General features: G+C 41.3%; 1 protein-coding gene across 1 annotated transcript; it reads left to right on the top strand.

Moving 5' to 3' along the window:
• The first annotated feature begins 541 nt into the window (after positions 1-541).
• LOC138946099 (potassium voltage-gated channel protein Shaw-like) lies at positions 542-15524 on the top strand. The gene is made up of 4 exons (XM_070317607.1): positions 542-673; positions 12115-12679; positions 13475-13951; positions 14243-15524. Exons 2-4 carry the CDS (start codon positions 12224-12226, stop codon positions 14951-14953), a joined length of 1644 nt encoding a protein of 547 aa, XP_070173708.1. The 5' UTR covers positions 542-673; positions 12115-12223; the 3' UTR covers positions 14954-15524.
• Positions 15525-27551: the final 12027 nt, after the last annotated feature.

Here is a 27551-nt window from a genome sequence, read left to right as displayed (position 1 = left end):
ACTATATTTTGCAGAAAATAAAATAGATCTGATTTATAATGCCGTTCAAAAGAAAAATGACATGAAATAAAATGAATAATAAAGAAATACTGATAAGAAGAAATGAAACCAGTCTCTGATTCTTTCCTTTCTTTTCTCTAAAATTGCTGGTAACATTACTAACATTGTAACAAGAAAAACGAGGCTGGATGTCTAAGGGGGGACCATTATAGAGCAGTTTTTGCCACGAATTGGTCCCCCGGGGGACTACTTCAGAGGGGGGACCGGACCGGATCCTACACCGGCATCATTTTGAAAGTGATTTAGAGGGACTCGGGGCTGACAGACGACACAAGAACGCCTTTGCATTTCTAAGCCTTGTGAAATGAACAGTGTGTGAGCTTAAACATCTTCTTACCTTCCAGACTATGTACCAGTCCATTCGACCTGTGGCCGCCATTATTAGTCTCGGCTTTCTCATTAAAATTTTGTTTGGGGAACTGCGTCGCCAATTTCAGTGACGTATTTTCGTCAGTGACGTATTTTCGTCAGTGACGTCTTTATGTGTTCCGTTTATGAACAAAAAGAAGACAAGTTTGTCAAGATCAGAGCAGAGATCTATACAGATATCTGATCAGAGATACTGTCTACAGATCTCTGTCAAGATCGAATAAACTGGAACAAAGTCTTCAAGGTAAGAAGGTGTTTAACCTCTTCTTGTTTGATTCTAATTGGTGTTAATTAATGTTACAAGTACGCGTTCATTTCACAAGGCTTAGAACTGCAAAGGCGTTCCTGTGTCGTCTGTTAGCCTTGAGTCCCTGAAAATCACTTTCTCTCTCTCTCTGTCTCTCTTTCTCTATATATATGTGACTGTCTATCTGTCCCTCTCTCTCTCTCTCTCTCTCTCTCTCTCTCTCTCTCTCTCTCTCTCTCTCTCTCTCTCTCTCTCACACTCTCTCTCTCTCTCTCTCTCTCTCTCTCTCTCTCTCTCATACACGCACCCTCTCTGTCTCCCTATCTCTCAGTGTCTCTTTCTCTGTCTCGTTTACTCTACCTCTCTCTCTCTCTCTCTCTCTCTCTCTCTCTCTCTCTCTCTCTCTCTCTCTCTCTCTCTCTCTCTCTCTCTCTCTCTCGATGTCTTTCTGTCACCCTCTCTCTCTCATTCTCTCTACCAGCATCTCTCTCCTTGTTTCCCTCTCTATGTTTCCTTCTATTTCTGCGTGTGCGTGTGTGTGTGTGTGTGTGTGCGTGTGTGTGTGTGACCGTGTGTGTGTGTACGTACGTACGTGCAAGCGTGTGTGTGTTTCTCTCTCTCTCTCTCTCTCTCTCTCTCTCTCTCTCTCTCTCTCTCTCTCTCTCTCTCTCTCTCTCTCTCTCTCTCTCTCGTAGTGTTAGTGTGTGTGGGTGTGCGTGTGCGTGTGTGTGGGTATGTGTTAGTGGGTGCGCACATTTGTGTGTTATAAAAAGAGTGGGAGAGAGAGGAGGAGAGTGCAGGTGCACTGTAACTGCTCCCTTCCCGCATTATTCGTTTTGCGATCTTCAGAACTTTGTCGAAGTTTTGTATGCGGTGTTAAACGTACTCATGTGTTTCATCAGAACACTGAGATCACTAATGTGAGCCTATCCGCTGAGCTACAGACACTGACTGTTGTAAACTTTCTTTGCGGACGTTCACCTGTATTGCTGTGACACGGACCTTGTTTCCTCGAGGGTTTGAAACCGGTGACTGCAACGCGATCTTCAATAGACGTTTACCGGATTTCTAACTCAGGATGTTCGTCGTTCTCAGGAGGAGTAGGACCTAGCCCCTGTAACGCAGACAGGGTTTTCACAACATCCAGAGCGTGTTCCTCGCTTCCGATCGGCTCTATCTTGCGATCGGGACGGGCAACACTGTCAGTGACGCGGCGACTGCGTGCGCTAGATATGATACTATTTTAGACTCACCTGAGTAATTGGTGAGTATTAGGAATTGTATGTGTCCGTCTATATGGACGGCCGGCCGGCCGTAGACAACACCTTGACGTTGATTGAGGTTATCTCAGATGTTTTTCAAGCTAGATCTCTGAAAATGTGCACACTCTTAAGGTTTGATGATCGCACGAAGTGATCCCATTTTGGCTGACCCTCGTGAAATGTTGGGGTCACAGCGGGGTCATGCTCGTTTCATAAAACCTTAACGTTGAGGTTATCTCCGATGTTTTTGAAGATAGAGCTTTCAAATCTTGAACACTTCTAGGGTTTGATAATTGCTCGACTTAACCTAAGATTGAGTGACCCTTGTCAAGTTTTGGGGTCACAGGGGGTCATGTTCGATTTATTATAACTTAAGGCCAGACACGGGGGTACAAATTCGACCAAAATATATCAGCATATATATGGATACTGACGCGTTTCTGTGTACTGATTTACGTCATTATGACTAAAATCAAGGTTGTTTGAGACATGTTCATGGCACGCAGAGGGTAGAACTGGCATCGTATTGTATACCATTTGAAACATCTGAGTCTCAGCTTACTAAAAGATCCATAAATATTAGTATACAAACCTTCCTCAGTTCCTGTTAAAATAAATGAGTAATATATAAAGGTCAGTGGGTCAATGTTGTTGGCAAGAAAAGGTGTGCGGAGCACATTTACAAGATAAGATTAAACACATCTGAAGACTGAGCGGCCTGTGACATTAGTCTTAAGATGCATTAACCGTTTTAATAAACGGATGAGGTCTGCCTTGCATAAGTTACCAACAGAACTGCTTCTGGACGGACAGAAGACAAGTGCAACATCTTAAAAGTGGGGAAAAGGATATCAGCAATTCAGATAGTCTAGGGCATATTCACTTCATGTCCTAAGATGCAAGACACCATCGTTGTTAGTGTCCGACCGAGGAGCGAGAACAGTACTATCATCACAGCGTCATAGATTTCATGACGTCTGTCGTCCATCGCGGGGGGGGGGGGGGGGGGGGGGGGGGGTCATAAGTAGTGGAATCCTTCTTCTAAGACCTGCAAAACCCTGAGCAAAACAGGTCGCAAAATGGGGGTAAACTTACAGAGGTTATATTACAGAGAATATCTTAGAAAACAGGGTCTTGAAATTGTCTTATCGGGGTTTGGGGGTCTTAAAAAGTCGGGCGTCTTCTATCCATGGAAAGGTGGTTGAGCGAGGGGCAGGGGTAGCGAGGGGAAGGGGGAGCGAGGGGCAGGGGGGAGCGAAGGCGATTCGTGTGTAAGCGTTTGCTGCTCTTGTCTTTCGAAAATATAATCATTGGATACGTGCCAGCGATCCTTTCTTCAACAAATGTTGAACTCCGATTTTCAAAAGAAAAGGCTATCACATTGTGCACGCTGCATGGAAAGCACATCGGAGTTGGTTGTAAGCCCGTCGGAGAAGTGAAGCATGCTCCGGATGTTGTCGAAAACCTCTCTGCAGGGCTCCTACTCCTCCAGACAGCTGATATTCTTAGACCCATACCTTTTTGTGGCATGTTCGAAATGGGATTGTACATTCAAGGGGAAAAAATTAAGAAGCTCTAATTTATCATCTGTTATTTTTGAAAATCGTCTATTGTGTGTGGTTAACTTTGCACTCGGGCACTTGAATATTTACCATTTAGTCAACAAAGTGTCTGATGTCTGTGTTGGTGTTGTTTTTTACAGACAACCACAGTTCGTACATCGTTTTGGTGTTAGTGAAACGCGTTCAGATTCGCGTGTGTCGGACAGCCTGATTGACATTCCAAATTACCATGTTTTATGGCGTGATCGTACACGAATAGACCTACAAGGTATTGCTCTGTATCTTCATCTGTCTGTTGCTAGCATGATGAAACAAAGGACTCAACTTGATGATGAAAATGTGGAATGTTTGTGGGAGGAGTTAAAAAAAGGTAAATCCTCACCCTTGCTAATATGTCATGTATATTGCAAATCTGCTAAAACAACAAGTTGGATGGGTTATTTAGTTTTAATGATAAATATAGCGTAAAGTCGTGATGAGAATGTTATATTGCTTGGTGATTGACTCACATGCGAAGCAAAAGTGAGTCTATGTACTCACCCGAGTCGTCCGTCCGTCCGTCCGTCCGGACGTCCGTCCGTCCGTCCGTCCGTCCGGACGTCCGTCCGTCCGGAAAACTTTAACGTTGGATATTTCTTGGACACTATTCAGTCTATCAGTACCAAATTTGGCAAGATGGTGTATGATGACAAGGCCCCAAAAAACATACATAGCATCTTGACCTTGCTTCAGGGTCAAGGTCGCAGGGGCCATAAATGTTGCCTAAAAAACAGCTATTTTTCACATTTTTCCCATTTTCTCTGAAGTTTTTGAGATTGAATACCTCACCTATATATGATATATAGGGCAAAGTAAGCCCCATCTTTTGATACCAGTTTGGTTTACCTTGCTTCAAGGTCAAGGTCACAGGAGCTCTTCAAAGTTGGATTGTATACATATTTTGAAGTGACCTTGACCCTGAACTATGGAAGATAACTGTTTCAAACTTAAAAATTATGAGGGGCACATGTTATGCTTTCATCATGAGACACATTTGGTCACATATGATCAAGGTCAAGGTCACTTTGACCCTTATGAAATGTGACCAAAATAAGGTAGTGAACCACTAAAAGTGACCATATCTCATGGTAGAAAGAGCCAATAAGCACCATTGTACTTCCTATGTCTTGAATTAACAGCTTTGTGTTGCATGACCTTGGATGACCTTGACCTTGGGTCAAGGTCACATGTATTTTGGTAGGAAAAATGTGTAAAGCATGTGAGTCGTATGGGCTTTGCCCTTCTTGTTTTAACATTAATTCACAGAGGCCCAAGACACCTTGGAGCTCAACCACTGCTCTGTTTTGGTCTTGACCAGTTGGCTAAAACCGGAGAAACGAATAATTCACCAACATTATGGGTCACATTTATACTGATGATAAGACCACTGTTTAAATAAGTACTCTACACTTTTAGCGATTATTATTCAGTTTTGTTTTTCTCACTAGATTTCTCTGAGATTGCCATAATCACGGCATAAAGGACATACAGCTGTCGCATAAAGAAGTTTTAAACATTTTGATGAGTCTGCCTTTTCTTTGATCTTAACGAAGCCTCATTTCAAAGTGCATTTATCGACCAGTTTTCCATCTCAAATTACTCAAAACAATTTCAGTCAACACTTTATTTCGCTTGCAGAGAAACTGAAAGCCTGTCTCACGCAGAATCAGTCCCTTGATACTGATGTCTCTTTAGAACAAATAACAACATTTTGTGGGAAAAAAATGGCTCAAAACAAAACGTTTTTTATTCCACCCATTAGTGTTTTTTGTTTGTTTGTTTGCTTAACGCCCAGCCGACCACGAAGGGCCATATCAGGGCGGTGCTGCTGCGCCACACACAAGACAGAAGTCGCAGCACAGGCTGCATGTCTCATATATATATATCTGTGTGTCTCTCTCTCTCTCTCTCTTTCTGGACACTGACTTTTCTTCGCTGACCCAGATCTCTACACTACACGCTTTGTTGAACTTTTCCCAACTGTGCTTTTGTGGAAAGATATCGAGAAAAAAAAACTGTTGCCAAACAATCAGACTATGAACCATGCTATTCGACTCATGGTACACATGTTATTGTTGTTCCGCCCCGTTTCTTTGAAGTGTTGTGTCTTATTATTACATACCTTTTTTGTCGTGTTTATTGCAATTTTGTTTTTTTGGTTTTTTTAGATATCATGTAACCCTAGGTTTTGTTGTAAATAAATATTGACTTGACTTGACTTTCTCTCTCTCAAATCGGATTAGGGCTGGTCGTTAACAAGAAAACGGAATGCTCATACGACTCGCCGTCCTTACGTTTTACAACTGAGAAGTTATTTGGCACTCTTTCTGTTTAATGCATTTCTTTTATAAAAAAAAAACGCTGGCGCTGGACCCGAGTACTCTTCAGACTGGCTCGCTCCCCCAGTATGAAAGTTTTTGTCTTGTGCACGTGGATTTAAAAAAAAAAAATTATTTTACACAATTAAAAAAATTATTTGAGTAAAATAAAACATTAAAACGTTCATAATAAACAATTGTTATCAAGAATTAAAAAAAAAATAAAAAAAAATAGACCGCCCATGCCGGGAATCGAACCCGGATCCCTTTTACTCCGTCACGGCGGAGGGCTGACCGTGCACCCAAAAGCGGACTCTACCAAATGGGTATTTTTTGAAAGCTTGGGACCTGCCAAACATAAAAATCGATGTTAACAAGAAATATTCAAGGGCGCACTTTCTCTTCTCAGTCAAAATTCAACTATACCCTGAAGATTGATGCACGAGCATTTCAGACGCTTGCCTCAGAAAAAAGAAGTTCTCAGCCAAATTACGAACTCAAACTGGTACGTTTTACATATAAATGTGTTAGTTGGTATCTTTTGATTATCACAAAACAATTTGCGACTGCTTTGGCCGAGGATGCTGGTGACAGTATCATTATTATGAACCCTACCCTAAATCCAGGAAAGACGTCGTCCAAAATGTAGGTAAGTTTTGATTAAAAATAAATTCACACAAGACTAGTATTGTTGTTTGGCTTCAATGGATATATTTTCGTCAAGTATGATGTCTTTACATAATATCTGTATAATATGAATGGATTTGAACCATATACTATGTCATTATGACCTTCCAATCTTCCTAACCCCCAGCCCAGTAAAGCGTGCGAGACGTTTCCTGAAAAAATGTCGCTTTGTGGTGCGAGTTCAGTGTGACATGATTAGTTTCCAGAACCCCATTTCTGACTTTCGAAGTTTATCTACATACATTTAGCAATGCACGAGCAAAATATGACAACTTAATGGTGCCTTTTGGTTTAATGCTATGGTAAAATTGCTAGTGATAGTGTTTACAGCTTGAAACAAAACATAACAGATGGGAATAGTCTTCCTCAATCTGGTTCAGAGCATAATGTATTTCTATTTTCAGAGGTAGCATTATTTCTGATAAGAGCTAGAGCCAATATAATGATGCTGAATATTTGAAAAATGAACTTTGTGACTCATCTGAGTAGCAAGAGAGCCTTCGTGATCGTCAGCGTAAGGCTGGCTGTCTTCAAGGCAATTCCTAGATGAACAACTTCACACTGCGTTCGATTATTCGCCCGTTTCTTAAGCTAGAGCTTTGAAACTTTACACGCGTCTAGGGCTACATGTACGCTTTACATTACGTAAAATATAGTTGACTCTCGCGTTATTTAAAGGTCACAACAAGGTCATTAACAGGCAAAAACGAGGGAAAACCGACGGAAAGTACATTTTCTGCAACTGTTTGCAAGAAAAACATTTCAAATTCAATTGTTTCCTGGGATTAACGCATCTCTAGACATGACAATCATCCGATTATCAGACATCAATTGTGGAGGTCACGACAAGGTCATTACCGGGTAAAAACGAGGGAAACCCGAGGGAAAATACCATTTTCTGCAACTTGTGTGTAAGTAAAAGCTTTCAAACTCCATCGTCTTCTGGTATTGGCGCATCTTTAGGCATGACAATCATCTGATTAACAGTCCTCAATTTTCAAGGTCACAACAAGGTCATTACCAGATAGAACCGAGAGAAAACCGAGGGAAAATACCATTTTCTATAACGTTTTTGTGAGTAAGAGCTTATAAACTCCATCTTCTTCTGGGATTAGCGCTGATTTCAATGACCCTGAAGTCCGAGGAAAGTTTTCTTGACCCATGCCTACTTTGAAGGTCATGATAAGGTCAAATTTACACGTTTTCTATTTGGGAATATCTTTTACGGTCAAATAAAATATTTTCTGGACGTCAGCTATTTTCGAAGCTAAAGCTTAATTACAACTTTACACACGTCTTGGGATTTATGAGACATAACGCAAATATTGTTGACTCTCGTAATATTTAAAGATCACACAACAAGGTCATCACCAGGTAAAACCGAAGAAAAACCGAGGGAAAGTACCATTTTCTGCAACTGTTTGTAAGAATGAACTTTCAAATTCAATTGTTTCCTGGGATTAGCGCATCTCTAGACATGACAATCATCTGATTAACAGTCATGAATTGTGGAGGTCACGACAAGGTCATTACCGGGGAAAACCGAGGGAAAATACCATTTTCTGCAACTTGTGTGTAAGTAAATGCTTTCAAACTCCATCTTCTTCTGGTATTGGCGCATCTCTAGACATGACAATCATCTGATTAACAGTCCTCAATTTTCAAGGTCACAACAAGGTCATTACCAGATAAAAACCGATGGAAAACCGAGGGAAAATACCTTTTTCTGCAACTTTTTTGTAAGTAAGAGCTTATAAACTCCATCTTCTTCTAGGATTAGCGCTGATTTCAATGACCCTGACGTCTTTGGAAAGTTTTCTTGACCCATGCAATGTTTGAAGGTCATGACAAGGATGGGATTTTACACACGTCTAGGGCATTATAAGACATGAAACAAATATTGTTGACTCTCGTAATATTTAAAGGTCACACAACAAGGTCATTACTGGGTAAAACGACGGAAAATATATCAACTTTATGACTCGTCTGAGTGCCAGGACAGCCGGTGTGATCCTCAGAGTCAGGCTTGCAGACCGCAAGGCTATTGGTAGATGAACACCTTAACATTGACTTTTTCTTCTCTCTCCCCTTTTCTTCTACCCCTATTACATCCAGCCCCGCCCACCCCCTTAGAGCCCCTGTGGGCGAAGGAAGATGTCATGAATCTGCCTCAACAGCTTTAGCTTAGAAAATAGCCGAACACAAATCACGTGTAAACTTGACCTTGTCATGACCTTCAAACTAGGCATGGGCCAAGAAAACTTTCCTCGGACTTCAGGGTCATAGAAATCAGCGCCAATCCCAGAAGAAGATGGAGTTTATAAGCTCTTACTTACAAAAAAGTTATAGAAAATGGTATTTTTTCTCGGTTTTCTCTCGGTTCTATCTGGTAATGACCTGGTTGTGACCTTGAAAATTGAGGACTGTTAATCAGATGATTGTCATGCCTAGAGATGCGCCAATACCAGAAGAAGATGGAGTTTGAAAGCTTTTACTTTCACACAAGATGCAGAAAATGGTATTTTCCCTCGGTTTTCCCTCGTTTTTGCCTGGTAATGACCTTGTCGTGACCTCCACAATTGATGTCTGATAATCGGATGATTGTCATGTCTAGAGATGCGTTAATCCCCCCAAAATAATTGAATTTGAAAGCTTTTTCTAACAAACAGTTGCAGAAAATGGTACTTTCCGTCGGTTTTCCCTCGTTTTTGCCTGGTAATGACCTTGTTGTGACCTTTAAATAACGCGAGAGTCAACTATATTGTATGTATTGTAAAGCGTTCATGTAGCCCTAGACGCGTGTAAAGTTTCAAAGCTCTAGCTTAAGAAACGGGCGAATAATCGAACGCAGTGTTAAGTTGTTCATCTAGGAATTGCCTTGAAGACAGCCAGCCTCACGCTGACGATCACGAAGGCTCTTCTGCTACTCAGATGAGTCACAAAGTTCATTTTTCAAATATTCAGCATCATTATATTGGCTCTAGCTCTTATCAGAAATAATGCTACCTCTGAAAATAGAAATACATTATGCTCTGAACCAGATTGAGGAAGACTACTCCCCTCTGTTATGTTTTGTTTCAAGCTATAAACACTATCACTAGGATTTTTTTACCATAGCATTAAACCAAAAGGCACCATTAAGTTGTCATATTTTGCTCGTGCATTGCTAAATGTATGTAGATAAACTTCGAAAGTCAGAAATGGGGTTCTGGAAACTAATCATGTCACACTGAACTCGCACCACAAAGCGACACTTGTTCAGGAAACGTCTCGCACGCTTTACTGGGCTGGGGGTTAGGAAGATTGGAAGGTCATAGTGACATAGTATATGGTTCAAATCCATTCATATTTTACAGATATTATGTAAAGACATCATACTTGACGAAAATATATCCATTGAAGCCAAACAACAATACTAGTCTTGTGTGAATTTATTTTTAATCAAAACTTACCTACATTTTGGACGACGTCTTTCCTGGATTTAGGGTAGGGTTCATAATAATGATACTGTCACCAGCATCCTCGGCCAAAGCAGTCGCAAATTGTTTTGTGATAATCAAAAGATACCAACTAACACATTTATATGTAAAACGTACCAGTTTGATTTCGTAATTTGGCTGAGAACTTCTTTTTTCAGAGGCAAGCGTCTGAAATGCTCGTGCATCAATCTTCAGGGTATAGTTGAATTTTGACTGAAAAGAGAAAGTGCGTCCTTGAATATTTCTTGTTAACATCGATTTTTATGTTCGGCAGGCCCCAAGCTTTCAAAAAATACCCATTTGGTTGAGTCCGCTTTTGGGTGCACGGTCAGCCCTCCGCCGTGACGGAGTATTTGGCCACCAAGCCACCACCTTGAATCACTGACACAGTGTCCCTGTCGCTCTCTCTCGTGCTCTCTGTCTCTCTTTCAGTCTCACCGAGACCAAACCTGCACTGTAGTTTCTTTGCCTAGACCAAATTAATCCCCACCCGCTGGCTGGCTTGCTCGCATCTCGCATGCAATGCGCATGCTTTTCATGACGCACGCGTTTGGCTGTTATATCAGCTCAATGGCTGGCTGTCGCTCCGATTGAATTCGTCCAACCGTCAAGAACTTTTGTGTTTTTTGGGGCATTTAGGTCCCAGGTAACATTATGAAGTTTTAATACGATCAATCGGACCTATTATCAAGTTAGTGTATCAACTTTTGAACGAACTGCGCCCAGTAGTTTCCCAGCAATAAGCTGTTAAGTCGAGACAGACAGACAGACAGACAGATACACAGACACACAATTAAAGTCTGCTGGACCCTCCTACTGCGTACTCGGGGAAAATATTTCTAAACGAATATTTCTGCAGCGAGATGCTTAATGGTACTGTTTGGACAACTTCTGGCTGGTCTGATTTCTTCTTCTTCTTCAGCGTTCCAGAATGAGCGGTTTTGCTGCTAGCATTGGTCACCTCCCTTGGCCCAAGGGAGAGAAGCGTCTTACCTCCCTGGCGCGAGCGCTAGAGGACACGGGTGAAAAATCGCTTCTTTGCGATGTGTAAATCGGTACTTTTCTATTTAATTTCTGCAGCTTAGGTAACTGCGCCATGTGTAAAAGATGGGTAGCATATGATTCGGACATACCTCGACACCACAAATTTAAAAAACAATGAAGACTATGCGCAGTTACCTAAGCTGCAGAATAAAATAGAAAAGTACCGATTTACACATCGCAAAGAAGCGATTTTTCACCCGTGTCCTCTAGCGCTCGCGCCAGGGGAGGTAAGCAGGGCTAGCAGCAAAAGCGCTCATTGTCTGGTTACGTGTGAACTCGTTTGCCCAGTTGTGTTCCCCACACTATACTCTGAGAGCACAGTCAGCTTCACTCCGCTTTCGTTGAGTAGGCATGCTGGGTATTTTCGTGTTTCCATAACCCACCGAACTCCGACATGGATTACAGGACATTTTATTTATTTTTATTTACGAGAATTTATATCGCGCACATATCTCACCACACAAGGCGACTCAAGGCGCATGTTACCTATTAATGCCGTGTGAGATGGAATTTTTTACACAATATATCACGCATTCACATCGACCAGCAAACGTCAAGCCTATTAGGGCGAGCATTCACCTTTCACGGCCTTTATTCCAAGTCACACGGGTATTTGATGGACATTTTTATCTATGCCTATACAATTTTGCCAGGAAAGACCGTTTTGTCGATCGTGGGATCTTTAACGTGCACACCAAATGTAGTGTACACGTGCGCACTTGGTCTCGTGCTTGCGTGTACACACGAAGGGGGTTAAGTCACTAACAGGTCTGCACATAAGTTGACCTGGGAGATCGGAAAAATCTCCACTCTTAACCCACCAGGCGGCAGCGACCGGGATTCGAAATCACGACCTCCCGATTTGGAGGCCGACGTCTTACCACCACGCCACTGCGCCCGTCACTGGTCTGACTTATTTGCAAAGGGCTGGACATGTACCGTACTTACTTAATATATCTTGTCTATGTCAGTAACTTAGCCAATGAACGCAAAACAACAAAATTAATGATGTAGTATTTGTCTAAGTTTAGCTGGTTTATTTTACAGGTTCCTCCACTGCACTAATAGTCGTACCTTCTCCGGAGTGTCGATACTCAGGTTTGGTCGTACTCAGCCGGGGCTGGCCCAGACTACCACAGAAAATAGCGAGAACACCATGGATACCTCCAAACGACTGACCCTCAATGTTGGTGGTCAGATCTTCATGACCACCACACACACACTGTGCGCTCTGCCCACCACGAGACTCGGCCGACTCGCCAAAGAGATTTCGGGCGACAAAGAGCAGAAAGGGGAACTCTTCTTTGACAGAAACCCTGAAGTTATGAACAGCGTTTTGGATTTATACCGCAAAGGAGAGCTCCACATTCCCAAGAACCTGTGTGGGCATACAGTGGAACAGGAATTGAACTTCTGGCAGATCCCAATGGAACTGATACATCATTGTTGTTACAAGAACTTTGACACTCATAAAGGGGACGAGATAATAATACAAGAGATCGACGAGTTTTTGCATCATCCCTACGAAAGTGAGGCTGCCATGGCGAGGCTTTCAATATTGAACAAATTCTGGTTGATCATGGAGAGACCCAACCTTTCCAGAGCTTCCAGGGTAAGTTTAATTAGTAACGAACGTGGGGTGTCAATGACAAACTCAAACAACGTTTTCATCTTTCAGACTAACAAGAGTTGTTTCAAACCTGAAAATTCTAGTTACTGTATTACGGGTTCAAACGTACAATCCAGGAACAATATCCCCAAATCAAGGAAGCTATTTCAGGCTCAAAAGTTGACTCATGTAAAAACACCATTCTGCCGAGAGAAAAAAGTCTATACCAAAATGTTCATAGGCATGCGTCAGTGTGTTTGCCTCTCTTAACTATTCAGATGAGAAGGCTTGTTTGTAAATGCGATTGCATGTGTCTCTTGCCAGTGTGTGCCTTTGGCTGTCTGTCTGCCTGTCCCTTTGTCTATAGACATATATATGTCAAATAAAAGTGTGCATGCCTAGTCGGTCGTTTAATTATATGTTTATAAATTGATAGAGTTTTTGGATTGTTTTCCCAGCTGATTGACAGATTGATTTTTTGGCTGTCTAGTTAGTAAGCTTATTTATTGAGTGTGTGTGTTAGGCGCTTGGTTGGTTATTATTATCTTTTATATTATATTGTGTGTTGGATTAATTGGTTAAATTATTTATAGTTGCTCGTTTGATCAGTTATCAACAGATTGTTTGATTGATTGATTGAATGATTGATTGATTGATTGATTGATTGATAGGCTGACTTGATATTTAACCGATTAATAGATTGGCGGAAAGCCTTATACCTGCATGTTTGACCACTAGGTTTCCATGTTGATCGTAAGCCTTAAACCTGCATGCTTGAACGCTTGGTTTCCATCTTAGATCTGGTGCGTCTTATACTTCGTGGTGGTCATGATGTCCGTGTTGGTCTACGCAATAGCCTCCTCCATGGCATTCAGAGTCTACAGGCCATGGTTGATCACCAGAGCCAGCAAACGCAACCTCACAGTCGAGGCTTTCACCGTCGACCTCGACCTGAAGCAAAAGTTCTTCGCAAGCGAACCAGTTGCATGGATCCAAGGCTTCGAGAGCGTATTCTTCACCTTCTTTATTGTGGAGTATCTGTTGCGCATTGTGACCTGTCCAGGAAAGGCCTATTTCTTCAGTATGCCCCAGAGCTGGTTTGACCTGTTCCTGCTCTTGCAGCAAGTGGTGGTCTTGACGGTGGAAAAGTTGGTGGTGGAGAAACGGGAGGAGTACACTGTCCTGGAGAAAAATGCCCTGACCGTCTTATTCTGCCTCTCCATCCTGAGGGTGCTGAGGATCTTCAACCTAGCTAAGGACTTCGAGGCCATGAAGGTGGGGAGTGGAGATGATGGCGATTTTCCTACCTTCCCTGTATCTCTGTCTGTCCTTTGGTTTGTGTATTTTGTGCTGCCATCTTTCTTGTTACCGTTCTGTTCTGATTGGGTGCAAGCTTGCCTGTTGGGTTTGTCAGTAGAGTGGGTTTGTGAGCTGGTCTATCCTGCTTTGGTCTGTTCTTAATCAAAACCAATTTCACACTTTTAGGGGGCTAAAATCAAAGTGAGTAAAAACTTTTTTCTCAGATGAAGTTCATTATATAAAAGAAAAAACATTCTTTCTGTTCAGATTTTGATACTATGCTCACGCGCCAGCCTAAAGGATCTCGCACTGATGGCCATGAGCCTGATGTCAATGGCAACCATGTTCGGTGCTTCCATATACGTGGTCGAGATGCTGGAAGAGGGCTTTACCTTCGACTCCATTCTGTACGGCATGTGGTACGCCGTCATTACCATGACGACGGTGGGTTACGGCGACTATTTCCCTGTCACTACATCCGGGATGCTTGTCGGAGCAATGTGCGCTCTGAGTGGAGTCCTCGTCATCGCTCTGCCCGTTACCACCATCGCCTGCAAGTTCTCTTCTTACCGTACCAACTACATCGCGCGCCAGCATATGATAGCCCGGGTGATCTTCCTCAAGGCCAATCCCAGAGTCTGCACGAGGTTTTACAAGAGCGTTTGCGGGAACGATTCTGGTTCAACCACCAATATTGAAACACGCGGAGTTGAGAGTCATACTGACACAGCTACTGACAAAGTTAGGAGTCATACTACGACAGCAACTGACGGAGTTAAGAGTTATACTGAGACAGCAACTGACGGAGTTCAGAATCATACTGAGACAGCAACTGACGGAGTTAAGAGTCAGACTGAGACACCAACTGATGGAGTTAAGAGTCATACTAAGACAGAAACTGACGGAGTTCAGAGTAATACTGAGACATCAAATGACGGAGGTAAGAGTCATACTGAGACAGCAACCTCACAGAGTTAATAGTCATACTGAGAAATCAACTGACGGAGTTACGAGTCATACTGAGACATCAACTGACGGAGCTCAGAGTCATGTAGGCAGTGGAAGAAAGGGTTCGAAGTTGGGGTCGGCTACAAGGACTCGAGGAGAGTTCATAATCTAGATGTCAATACATCTCATTATGGCTATAATGACGACAAACAATGATAACCAACCAAACATCGTGATTATAATTAGCTTTGACTTCACTCTAATAAAATACATACTTCAGATTAGAATAAAGGCTGTGCTGACAAAAATAATATTACGAGAACAGCGTCCGCAAATATGTAACAAAATCGATATCTTAATGTCAACACACAGGTTTACTAAATGTTGAATCGAAGTTGTGTGTAATCAGTTTTGACCTCTTTCTCCTACTTGTTGAACATATGTGATCGTAAGGGAATGTGCGGCAGGGATTTAGCTACAATTGTGTCATTTTTTAGATTTTTTGCAAATGTACACAAAAGAATTTGTCTACATTTATGGTTCATACTTGAATTTATCTAAATATTATATTTATGCAATAAAATTGCCTTTTGTAACCCTACCCGTTCGTGTTTGGGTTCCTTTGGCTTGATTAGCGTGTGAATTTGCCCATTGTTAGACCCCAGCAACTGCCATTGTTAGACCCCAGCAACTGCCATTGTTAGACCCCAGCAACTGCCATTGTTAGACCCCAGCAACTGTCATTGTTAGACCCCAGCAACTGTCATTGTTAGACCCCAGCAACTGTCATTGTTAGACCCCAGCAACTGCCATTGTTAGACCCCAGCAACTGCCATTGTTAGACCCCAGCAACTGTCATTGTTAGACCCCAGCAACTGCCATTGTTAGACCCCAGCAACAGCCATTGTTAGACCCCAGCAACTGACATTGTTAGACCCCAGCAACTGTCATTGTTAGACCCCAGCAACTGTCATTGTTAGACCCCAGCAACTGTCATTGTTAGACCCCAGCAACTGCCATTGTTAGACCCCATGGCCCAGCAACTGCCATTGTTAGACCCCAGCAACTGTCATTGTTAGACGCCAGCAACTGCCATTGTTAGACCCCAGCAACTGCCATTGTTAGACCCCAGCAACTGCCATTGTTAGACCCCATGGCCCAGCAACTGCCATTGTTAGACCCCAGCAACTGTCATTGTTAGACCCCAGCAACTGCCATTGTTAGACCCCAGCAACTGCCATTGTTAGACCCCAGCAACTGCCATTGTTAGACCCCAGCAACTGCCATTTCTGTTACATGAACCATGCCGTATTGCACACAAACTGAAAGTAGATTACCGCCCCAATATCATCCCGAGAGCATTCGTTGCAAAGAGGCGTTAACTTGGAGGGCCGAGCCGTTTCTAACGCCTCGCAAAGTCACGGTAACTTTCATTATAATGGAGAGCGATTATAAAACACGCCTGCCGATTCGTTCGTCCCGATAACGTGACGTCCTCGTCTGTGCACATGTCTGCCTTTTGTTTACATCAACTACCGAAGAAAGCTTTTTGAAATATTTCGTGCAAAGAAATCAACTATTTGGAGAACTCCCCAAAACAAGTCGAAGGTAAAGAATCATCCGAAGAATGCGCGACAGTGCAAATTGGAAGAAAAGCGCGAAGTATTGGCGGAGATTGCTCCCGAAACCGGTGTTGTGTCAACACGTTACGACGCTTCGACAGAATCATGTTCGAAGTCTGTTGAAGTCTGCTTAATTGGGAGGAAAACTCGAACCCGGTTCAAGACGGAAGCGTATGAGGAGATAAGAGCGGAGAAGGCTGGGACAACAGGGACTGAGTGTAGTGAATCGAGGTGAGCCATTGTCGACCACTGTTGTCAACAAACTGAGCTGCCCATGGTGTCAAAAGCAAACACTGAGGTTCATGACTGATGTAAGCCAGCGTTAGCTGTACACTGGCCGAGTGTTTTGCTCCACTTGCCAGCAAGTTGTTAAAGGGTCAGAAGGCTTTTTAGCTGAGAGAGGGGAGAAAGGGGGGGGGGGGACGATTTCACCATCAACAGGCAGGCTGTGTTTTCAGCCTTAGTGTGTGGTATGGGGGCAGCATCTTTCAACAACTTCAGCGAAATGATGTACCTTCAGGGTATACACCACAAGACCTTCGGCAAAAAGGCTCATAAACTGTACAATAAGCTTGGCGACTTTGGAGACGAACTATTTTTCCGCACAGCAAAGTATGTCAGGCTGGTACATGCTAAGCAGTATCGCATGAGTATAGGAGAAGATGCCATACTTGACATCAGTTTTGATGGTACCTGGCTGACAAGAGGGCACTCATTACACATAGGAGTGGGCTGTGTGGTTGATCGTCTGACAGGATTGTGCCTTGATGCCCATGTGATGAGCAACTACTGCCAACAGTGTGGGACCGCTTGCAGGAAATTGTTGGCAGAGAAACCAATGGAGCATGCAGGGTGGCAGCGTTTTTCCAAGTGCAGCATACATTTCCAAGGTAATTGTTTTATATTTATACAACAGATGTGCAAATGGATTTATGTTTGCATATTTTATATCTTAATTCACATCATAATATATGTATATTATAAAAGTGGTGTTTTGGGGTTGGGTTGGTTTTTTTGGGGCTGCAACTATAATTAATCATTATCAATCACCAGTTCCCAGTGTTATTTGAAGTTATCCCATGACCTGCCTCTTTGTCTGATAGCACAGGAGGTGAACACGCTGCGTAATCGATGGTATCCAAATGGATAATCTATGGTTACCGAAGTTTTTTCCCAGTAAAGAGAGAATCGTCACGCTCATAAGATAATTGCCTTTTAGTTCAATATTTAAAAAAGAAAACTCGTGTACATCTGGTACGACACAGCAAGCCATGTAGTATTCTCTATATGTGACCCTCCACCACGGAATGAGTCGCATGTCACCTTTTCATGATTTTCATATTTCTACATTTTCTTACAGAGTTTTTTATTCTCTATCCAGTGGTGAAAACCGTTTTAGAAAAGAGCGAAAACTTTTCGAGTTATAAGCCTGCGACTATGGTGACCCTCACTCTGTTACTAGACACCCCCCGGACTTATATTATGCCTCGCGCAGAACCGCGTGAGGTGACATGCGACTCATTTCGTGGTGTAGGGTCACATGTCATTTTTTGATGTTTTGAGAAAAACGCAAAAAACTGTTTTTGGTTTGTGAACAATCTGCCTATCTCATTTTAGTTATAAGTTGCAAACTGCCTATCTCGAGCGGTGACAGCTGTATAAACGTGAGATAAAGAGCTGACAGCAACATTTTCAATCAGCAAAACTGCATAGCAACCCACAAATAGCATTTGCATACTTTCACATTCTCAAAACAAGTCTTCCTGTATCATAAAGAAAAAGTGCCTAACTCAAGAAACGAGATCGGCAGTTTTGCTTACGTTACCGTGGCAATGGTTTCCATGTCTGAGAGTTTGTACTCTCTAACACATGATAGATACCCTTCCAGACTTGTCGAATTAATGAGTCAACCAGTGTTGGTCAGACACCTGGGCACGAGTAATGGGTGACTCTTAGTCTTAGTATTCATGTGTCCATCTGTATGGACGACCGGTCGGCCGGCCGTGGACAAAAAAAAACCGTTGAGGTTATCTCAGATGTTTTTTAAGCTAGACCTTTGAAACTTTGCACACTTTTAGGGTTTGATGATCTCACGAAGTGACTCCAGCTTGGTTGACCCTCGTCAAATGTTGGGGTCACAGTGGGGTCATGTTCGTTTCATAAAAACATAACGTTGCTGTTATCTCGGAAGTTTTTGAAGTTAAAACCTTTCAAACTTCTAGGGTTTGATAATCTCTCGATTGACCCTCATGAAGTGTTGGGGTCACAAGGGGTCATGTTCGATTCATAATAACTTAACATTGACGCTATTTCAGGCGTTTTTGAAGCTAGAACTTTTAAACTTCAAGGGTTTGATAATCTGCCAACATGACCCTAGTTTCGTTGACCGCCGTCACATTTTGGGGTCACAGCGGGGTCATGTTCGTAAAAACTGTAGGTTGAGGTTTTCTCAGTTATGATGGGAGCAAAAGCCTCCAAGGTTCATACAATTGTAGGTGTTGATAATCAGCAGACACGACCAAAATGTGGCTTGTTTTTATCAAATTTCATAGTCACATCTGAGCATATAAACATGTTTGCTGGAGAAGATTTTCACCCCTGAAATATCCACTGAGCTATCAAGACAATAAGCCTTGAGACCATCAACCTATGATGTCATTGTTTGGTTTGGTCACAGCTTAGTGTCTGTTTTTTTGTTAAAGTCCTTGCTAGACTGTTGGTGATGACATCATGTTATGATGTCAGAAATGCGGTCACGCAAGTGTCTTAGTAGACATCCTTTGTCTGGGCTAGCCAAAACTCAATTTGGGAAAGAAAATTAGTAATTAATATAGCATGACTTCCCTAGCCCTTCAATTGTCTCTGTTATTCTAGTGAGAAAATATCCCGCTAAAGTTCGGCCATGACCTAGGCAAATAACTTGCGCAGCCGCAGAAACAAGAAAAAGGAAATCTTTTATGAAATGATTGGAACCACGCAAATTTGACCTCTTAATTCCGACCATGAACCCGCGGGAAGGTCGTACCAGAGATGCAGATCTATCTCTGGTCGTGCCGATTCATAGATTCAACCTACAAACTGCGACTTCATCTGTGATCAGATTGCCAAGCAATGCGTGGAACCTTTTATTCTAAAGTCTTATGGCTCGTTTCGACAAGCATTAAACCGATGAAATTAACCACATGCAGTTTATTTCTTTAAAAAATTGCAAACGCATCAATGCCTCCTGTTGGGTTCGGTGTTTTGTACAGAAATGTCTTTCACAGGAGAGATTCGCTGATTTGTCTTACGAAGCCGTCATCAACACGAACACAACGATTGCAGAAGCAAACTCTGCACCTATTACACGACTGAGACACAAGGCTGATTATTTCGCAGCTGCAATGCGAACAGAGAACAAAGACGTTTTGGGTAGGCCTACTTTCTTTCTTTATTTGGTGTTTAACGTCGTTTTCAACCATTCAAGGTTATATCGCGACGGGGAAAGGGGGGAGATGGGATAGGGGAAAGGGGGGAGATGGGATAGAGCCACTTGTTAATTGTTTCTTGTTCACAAAAGCACTAATCAAAATATTGCTCCAGGGGCTTGCAACGTAGTACAATATATGACCTTACTGGGAGAATGCAAGTTTCCAGTACAAAGGACTTAACATTTCTTACATACTGCTTGACTAAAATCTTTACAAACATTGACTATATTCTATACAAGAAACACTTAACAAGGGTAAAAGGAGAAACAGAACCGTTAGTCGCCTCTTACGACATGCTGGGTAGCATCGGGTAAATTCTTTCTCGTCCCAACCAATATGGGACTCCCCCTAACCCGCGGGGGGTGTTTTGGGTACTCACGTCAAGTCTGCAAAGACTGTCTTGTAAGCTAGGAACAGACGGAAAAGTCCGAACAAAAGTAAATGACGTCAAAGTCTCTTTCTTTTGCATGTAACTTCGTCATGACGTCTTTTTGTGACAGTGTGCGCGACAATTTTTTTCGCTTCCGGTGTCATTTTAGACAGGGTAAAAAGCAACTCAGAAGTAGCTAAGCCCGTGTCTTGAAACAGCTGAAACACTATTTTGGGTTGCCGTTTCAATGTTATCCCAAAAGTTAAAGAAAAAACCAATGTTCAGTTGCGAAATGACAGCGGATTGAGCATTTAGTCGGTTGATGAAGGTACGATTGAAGCTTTAATTCACTCCGTCAACCAACAAGACTGGATTTGTAGCAGACGACAAACAAAATATGCGTTTTTCCTGTCTTGTGATGACGATTATGTCGTTATAAATTATCTGTACGTTGTGAAGACATTTCAAAACAAAATTTAGCTTTGATGCGTCACGGGATATTATACGTTACACCTCCGATTCATCCATGGAATTAATATTTCGTCTCGAGATGGTAAATGAATTCATGATGTCTTTTCCAGAACCGGACAAAACTGGCCTTGCGAAATTCAGTGTATTTACAAAAGCCAAAGGATTATTGGTATTCACGTTGTGTTTAATGATAACGATATGTATATTTGGAACGTATATGCACCAGCAGTACATAAGAACAAACAGCGCTTTTTTGAACAGCTAAGAAACCAGGTCAGTAAACCGGAAAATGTCTATAGTGTGGTGTGTGGGGATTTTAATTGTGTGATGGACAATGATTCAGATATTATTAGTGGTGAAAATCACAACGAAAAAGATATTGACACATTCCGTGATTGTATGGCTCAGAATGAGTTAATAGACGTATGGCGATTATTTCACCATGGAGAAAAAGAATATACATGGTCAAGGAAAAATCCTTTTATCGCCCGCAGACTGGATTATATTTTTGCCACAGAATCAGTATTAAATAGGGTAACAGAATGTGAAATTCACTCGGTTGCACAATCTGACCACAGACTCGTTTCCCTCTCCTATAACATGTCTCAAATCAAGAGGGGACCCTCATATTGGAAATTTAATGACAGTTTGTTACACGATAAAACTTTTGTAGACTCAATGAATAAACTATTAACAGACTATGCTAATGAAAACACCGAAATAGATGATCAACTAAAATGGGAACTCTGCAAAATTAAAATAAGGGAATGGTGCATGGCATACTGTAAAACTAAGAACAAATTATCAAACAGAAGGAAAGCAGAGTTACAGTCTGAATTAGATGAGATAGAGAAGAATTTGGCTCTTAACCCGACAGACAAAGAATTAGTTGATCAACGGGAGAAGTATAAAACAGAAATGGAATTGTATGCGATTAGAGAAGCAAAAGGTGCCCATGCACGGGCACGTGTAAAATTTATTGAAGACGGGGAAAAAAACACTAAATATTTTCTCAACCTAGAAAAGGCTCGAGCAAATAGTAAAGTAATGGATAGACTAACTAATGAGGAGGGACAAGTATTGAAAAAAAGACAAGATATTGTAAAAGAGCAAACTCGTTTTTATTCAAATAGATACAAAAAAAGAATTAACTTTGATGAACAATATGTTGAAATGTTTTTACAAGACGTAGAAGTTCCACAATTGACCGAAGAACAGAAAAATAGCATTGAGGGCATTTTAACTGAAGATGAAATCACAAAGGCTTTAAAAATAATGAAAAATGGCTCAGCACCAGGCGGAGATGGTCTAACAACTGGTTTTATGAAATTGTTCTGGTGTCAGATAAAGACAATGATTATATGTTCCTTGAACGCCGCTTTTGATAATGGTCAAATGTCTCCGACCCAAAAGAGAGCAGTTATAACATTAATACACAAAGGGAAGCAACTGTCAAGGGATGATCTGAATAACTGGCGACCAATATCTTTACTAAACTCAGATTATAAGTTACTGGCAAAGTGTCTAGCAGTACGCCTAAAAAGTGTGCTTGGAACAATAATTCATGAAAATCAGTTTGGTTTTATGAAAGGCAGAAATAGTAGCACAGCAGTTAGAATGATTGATGATATAATTACACATCTCAAACAAACGAACAAACCAGGGCTACTCCTAGCTCTAGACTACAAAGCTGCTTTCGACACAATATCAAAAGAATACATAATGTATGCCTTTAAACGCTTCAATTTTGGTAACACTTTTGTTAGATGGGTCACTACGCTCATGAACGAAACAGTAAGTTGTGTAAATTATATGGGGTGGTTGTCAGAGCCTATAGAAATGAACGCTGGAATTCGACAAGGCTGCTCATTCTCACCAATGGCCTTCGTGCTCGCCTTAGAGCTGCTGGCAGTCAAGATGAGGGCAGATCAGTCAGTTAAAGGGGTATTCTTGCCATCAGCCAATAGTACTAATCAAGAAAGACTATTGAAAATGATCTTGTACGCTGATGATATTACGCTTTTTCTGAAAGGCACTGATGATGTGCAAAATGCTCTGACATTGGTGTCATATTTCTCCAAGTTCTCAGGACTGGCTGTGAACAGATTGAAATCGGAGGCCATGTGGTTGGGTTCACAGAAGTACTCTGAGGAGCAGCCATGTGGCTTCAGATGGAAATCAAAAGTCAAAATTCTTGGTATATATTTTAGTAATAATTTAGAAGCCTCGGAAATCGAAGAAAACTGGACGGAAAAAATTAATCATATTCAGAGCACAATGATTAAGTGGTCTAAGAGAAACTGCAGTATAATGGGAAAGATTTGCCTTGTAAAATCACTTTTGATCCCTCAATTAACACATGCTTTGCAAGCTTTGATTATACCCGAAAAGATCATATGTAAACTGAACTCAATGTTTTTCAGATTCATTTGGAAAAAAAGATTTTCAAACACAAAAGCCTATGAAAAGGTAAAACGAAAAGTTATGTGCCAGGAAACAAGTAAAGGTGGCCTAAATATGATTGACTTGGGTGACTTTCAAAAATCCTTTGTACTTGGATGGTTTTCGAAATTACTGCAACCAAACGAAGAAGCTTGGAAAAGTATTCCACTCAGTATGTTCTCCAAACTCGGAAAAAAATCTATGCTGCTTTCAAGCAAACGTCAAACCAGCCTTATTTAAAGGGTTGGGGTTGATTACAAACAAGTTCTGGAAAAGCGTTTTAGAATGTTGGCTTGACAACCATGAAAAGATATTACCATGCGTGAAAAAAATGACCCAGCTGGAGAATTTATGCCTATGGAATAACTCTCTAATTGCTTATCGTGGCAAGACAATGTTTCTACGTGATTGGGTTACATCTGATATATGCTATGTGAAGGATTTATACGAGAATAATATGTTTTTACCATTTCACAGGATTTGTGAAAGAGTTGGGCATAAACCAACAAGACTATTTGAATATGGGGCAATTCGCACAGCAATAGCATCCCTTTTTTTGAAGATGAATGATAATGGAATACAAGCTATGAAGGTAATGGATTATCAAAAAATAAGTACATTTAAACCCAGGCAGTTTCGTAAATTAATGGTAGACGCTTATCAAACTGACACTATTGCAGTCAGTTTCTGGAAAAGAAAGATGGGAATTGAAATAAACAAGGACATTTGGCAGATAGCAAGCAACGCATCAAAAGAAGTAAGATTGAGACTGCTACACTGGAAAATAACTCATAACATTTATCCAACGAACATTATATTGTATAAAATGGGCATTGCTGAGAGTATTAGTTGTACACATTGTACAGAAGAGACAGATTATATCGAACATTTCTTTTATTATTGTATAAAAATAAGCAAAGTGTGGAATCTTGTTGAAGAAGCCTTCTTCACCGCTTGTTCAAAAAGAATTCATGTTGATGTGCGGGATGCCCTATTTGGCCTAGTTAAAAGGAATTCTATTTCATCCGCTGAAGCAAACTATGTCAATTTGCTGATCTTGATTGCAAAAATGTGCATAGGTATTTATAGATACGGTACCCCTTTAGAGATCGGATGTATTTTTGAAAAAGAGTTAAGTTTAAGAAAAATAATTGACTTGTGACTCGCATATATGTTGCTATCTGTGAAATTGAAATAAAGAAACGTTAGGTAACAAAAGGAGAAATGATGACGGAAGAAAATATAGGACAAAATGTATAAAAAAATATTAAAAAAAAATAGGTGGAGAGAGAGAAGATAGAACGAGAGGAGACAGTGAGAGAGAGAGAAAGAGAGAGAGAGAGAAAGAGAGAGAGAGAGAGAGAGAGAGATTGGCAGACTATGGGAGAGAGGGGGAGAGAGAGACCGACAGAGTATGGGGGAGAGGAGAGAGAGAGAGAGAGAGAGAGAGAGGCGAAGCAAAAAAGAAGAACAAAGAAGAAGACAGAAAATTCCGAAGAACAAAATTCAGAAAAAAAAAGACAAGTCGAAGAGAAAGAAAGTGGATGCATAGAAAGACAGACTAGGGAGTGAGTGAGAGAGAGAGAGAGAGAGAGAGTGAGAGAGAGAGAGAGAGATGTTGTGTGGACAAGTGTGAGAAAGAGAGAGAGAGAGAGAGAAGGAGAGAAAGAGAGAGAGAGAGGAGAGAGAGAGAGAGAGTAAATGTAAATTAAAAAAAAAAATTAAAAACAATTGTCCATGATCTGTTTACTGTCCATTGAGTGTGAAGCTGAGAGAAGCTGAAGGAAAACAATAATAACTTAATAAGAATTAAAATGATTATAAAAAAAATTTAAAAAAACTTCCGATATAAAAAAAAAAAACGCACGCACATGTGTGATTAACAATGTCTGATCTCCAAGAAAAAGAAAAAAAAAAAAAAAAAAAAAAAAAAAAAAAAAAACCTGGCCTTGCCAAGACTGAAACAAAATATTGTTTTACAATTTATAGGCTTGCGTTGATTATTCTGCCCATGGTGAATTTCCCATACTTTGTTTCCACATCCCATGACAAATTCTCCTTACTTTGGTCATGCCATATATACGTTACAGGTCCGATTCATCCATGGTATAGCATTATTTATATTTTGTCTCGAAGGGGTGAAAGAATATAATGACGTCACTCTCGGCAGAGCCTCGAGTGACGTCATCTTATTCATTGACCCAGTCTCGACAAAATATCACGCGATACCATGGATGAACGGAGCTATAACTTATACTTACGATTCTTGTTAAAAAAAAAATCTGTTTTTAAAATTGAAGATTAACAGATAACTGCTGTTTCACTCAGAAACACTCGGGCAAACATTGCCAATGGTCAGTAAAAGCGAACGATCGTGTCACGGCGAAAAAATAATCTCCGATGGGGATTTTCCACAGTGTCTCATGCTCTTCTCTTTCTAAAAAAAAAAAAATGCACTTGGAAATTCACTGTGACCATGAGCGCTTGCTTGTATTGATGACTGGTCAAGTGTTTTCCTTCATACGCGACCACTGACCAGAAGCTTTGGAAAAACAGTCATGGCGGCGGAAAGACGTGATATTGACAGCGTAAATACTTGAGTTGTTCATTTTACTTAAATTGTTGCACACAGACACACACGCAAACACACACATACACGCACACACACGCACACACACACACACACACACACACGCACGCACGCACGCACACACACACACACACACACACACACAAATACACACACACACACAAATACACACACACACAAATACGCACGCACACAAGCAGACGCACACAAGCAGACGCACATCCACGCACGCAGACACACACACACAGAAGGCAGTCACAGACACACACGCACGCACGCACACACACACACACAAACTTACGCACAAACACACACACACACACACACACACAAATACACACACACACACACACAAATACACACACACAAATACACACACACACGCACGCAAGCGCACGCACACAAGCAGACGCACACGCACGCAGACACACATCCACGCACGCAGACACACACACACAGAAGGCAGTCACAGACACACACGCACGCACACACACACACACACACACACACACACACACACACACACACACTTACGCATAAACACACGCACACACACACACACACACACAAACTTACGCACAAACACACACACACACACACACACACACACACACACAGAAGGCACGATGACAAGCAGAAATACACGTTTTTATATGTACAGCATTTATTTAACACAAGCTCAAGAAATACGTTAGAAGAAGAAGAAGACACAGCGAAGAAGAAGGAGAAGAAGACGCCGTGGAGAAGAAGAAGAAGAAGAAGATAACATTAATCAACTATAGATGCAGGACATCTTGTTCACATGCAAGATACTGTGATATTTGTGGCATCGATACCCGATAGTATTTGTGTGTGAGGTCAAAGAAGTACGCTCGATCTTTCTGCCCTGAACAAAATTAATGGGTTTTGAGACAGTCAAACAGACCACATCTAGTGTCAACACGAGGTCTTCTGTAAACAGGTTTATAAACGACGTGCGTAATGTCCCCCAATGTATTATTCATTACGAGGTATGTTTTTTAGCAGTGATCCATACCGCATTCTAAGATAAGTCACAGCATCATTAAAATGTATTTTGTCTGTTGTGTTCCTTGTTTTCTCTACTTTAAAGGCATACTAACGCACTCCCGTGTTTACAAAGTGTAGTTTGCCCACAATCGATGTCAAACGCACCATAAGACCATATAATGACGATATGTCACCATGCGCGGACCATAATACATGCATTACAGCTTGTTCTAGCCTCTGAAAAAGTGAGGATGTCAACAAAGCCGCGGAGTTCTCTCCCTTGCATCAACGTTACATGTGTTGCCAAATCTATAAATAGGACGATCCAGATCAAAATGAAAATTCAAATATCTCAACATTGAAGGGGTCCTAGACCACAATATTTTGCAGGGAACTTAATTTAGCATGTCTCCAGCTGTTGGTAAAGCAATTAGCGTGTATAGTCATCGAGTACATATGGCTTTAAAGGCCTGGTTCTTGGGAATGTAATCTGGTTTTGACCTGAATAAAACGATGCTATCATTTAACCTTTCTTGCTTCGGTATTTTTATTTTTTTGTTTTAAAGCAACGATTTTCTGGCTTATTTTGCCTTCGAAATTCGACAAATTAATCAAATGCATGCGACCTTTATTTCAAACGAAAATATTTGTTGTC

The sequence above is a fragment of the Littorina saxatilis genome, linkage group LG13, assembly GCF_037325665.1.
Source record: "Littorina saxatilis isolate snail1 linkage group LG13, US_GU_Lsax_2.0, whole genome shotgun sequence".
NCBI classification, from domain to species: domain Eukaryota; kingdom Metazoa; phylum Mollusca; class Gastropoda; order Littorinimorpha; family Littorinidae; genus Littorina; species Littorina saxatilis.
Note: the sequence above shows the minus strand (reverse complement) of the source record. Positions and strands in the feature narration are given on the sequence as shown.

Coding starts and splice junctions, on each gene's coding strand:
- LOC138946099 (XM_070317607.1), top strand. CDS start 12,224: ATGGATACCTCCAAACGACTGACCCTCAATGTTGGTGGTCAGATCTTC. Junction 12,680..13,474: donor ACCTTTCCAGAGCTTCCAGG/GTAAGTTTAATT, acceptor TTTCCATCTTAG/ATCTGGTGCGTCTTATACTT. Junction 13,952..14,242: donor AGGACTTCGAGGCCATGAAG/GTGGGGAGTGGA, acceptor CTTTCTGTTCAG/ATTTTGATACTATGCTCACG.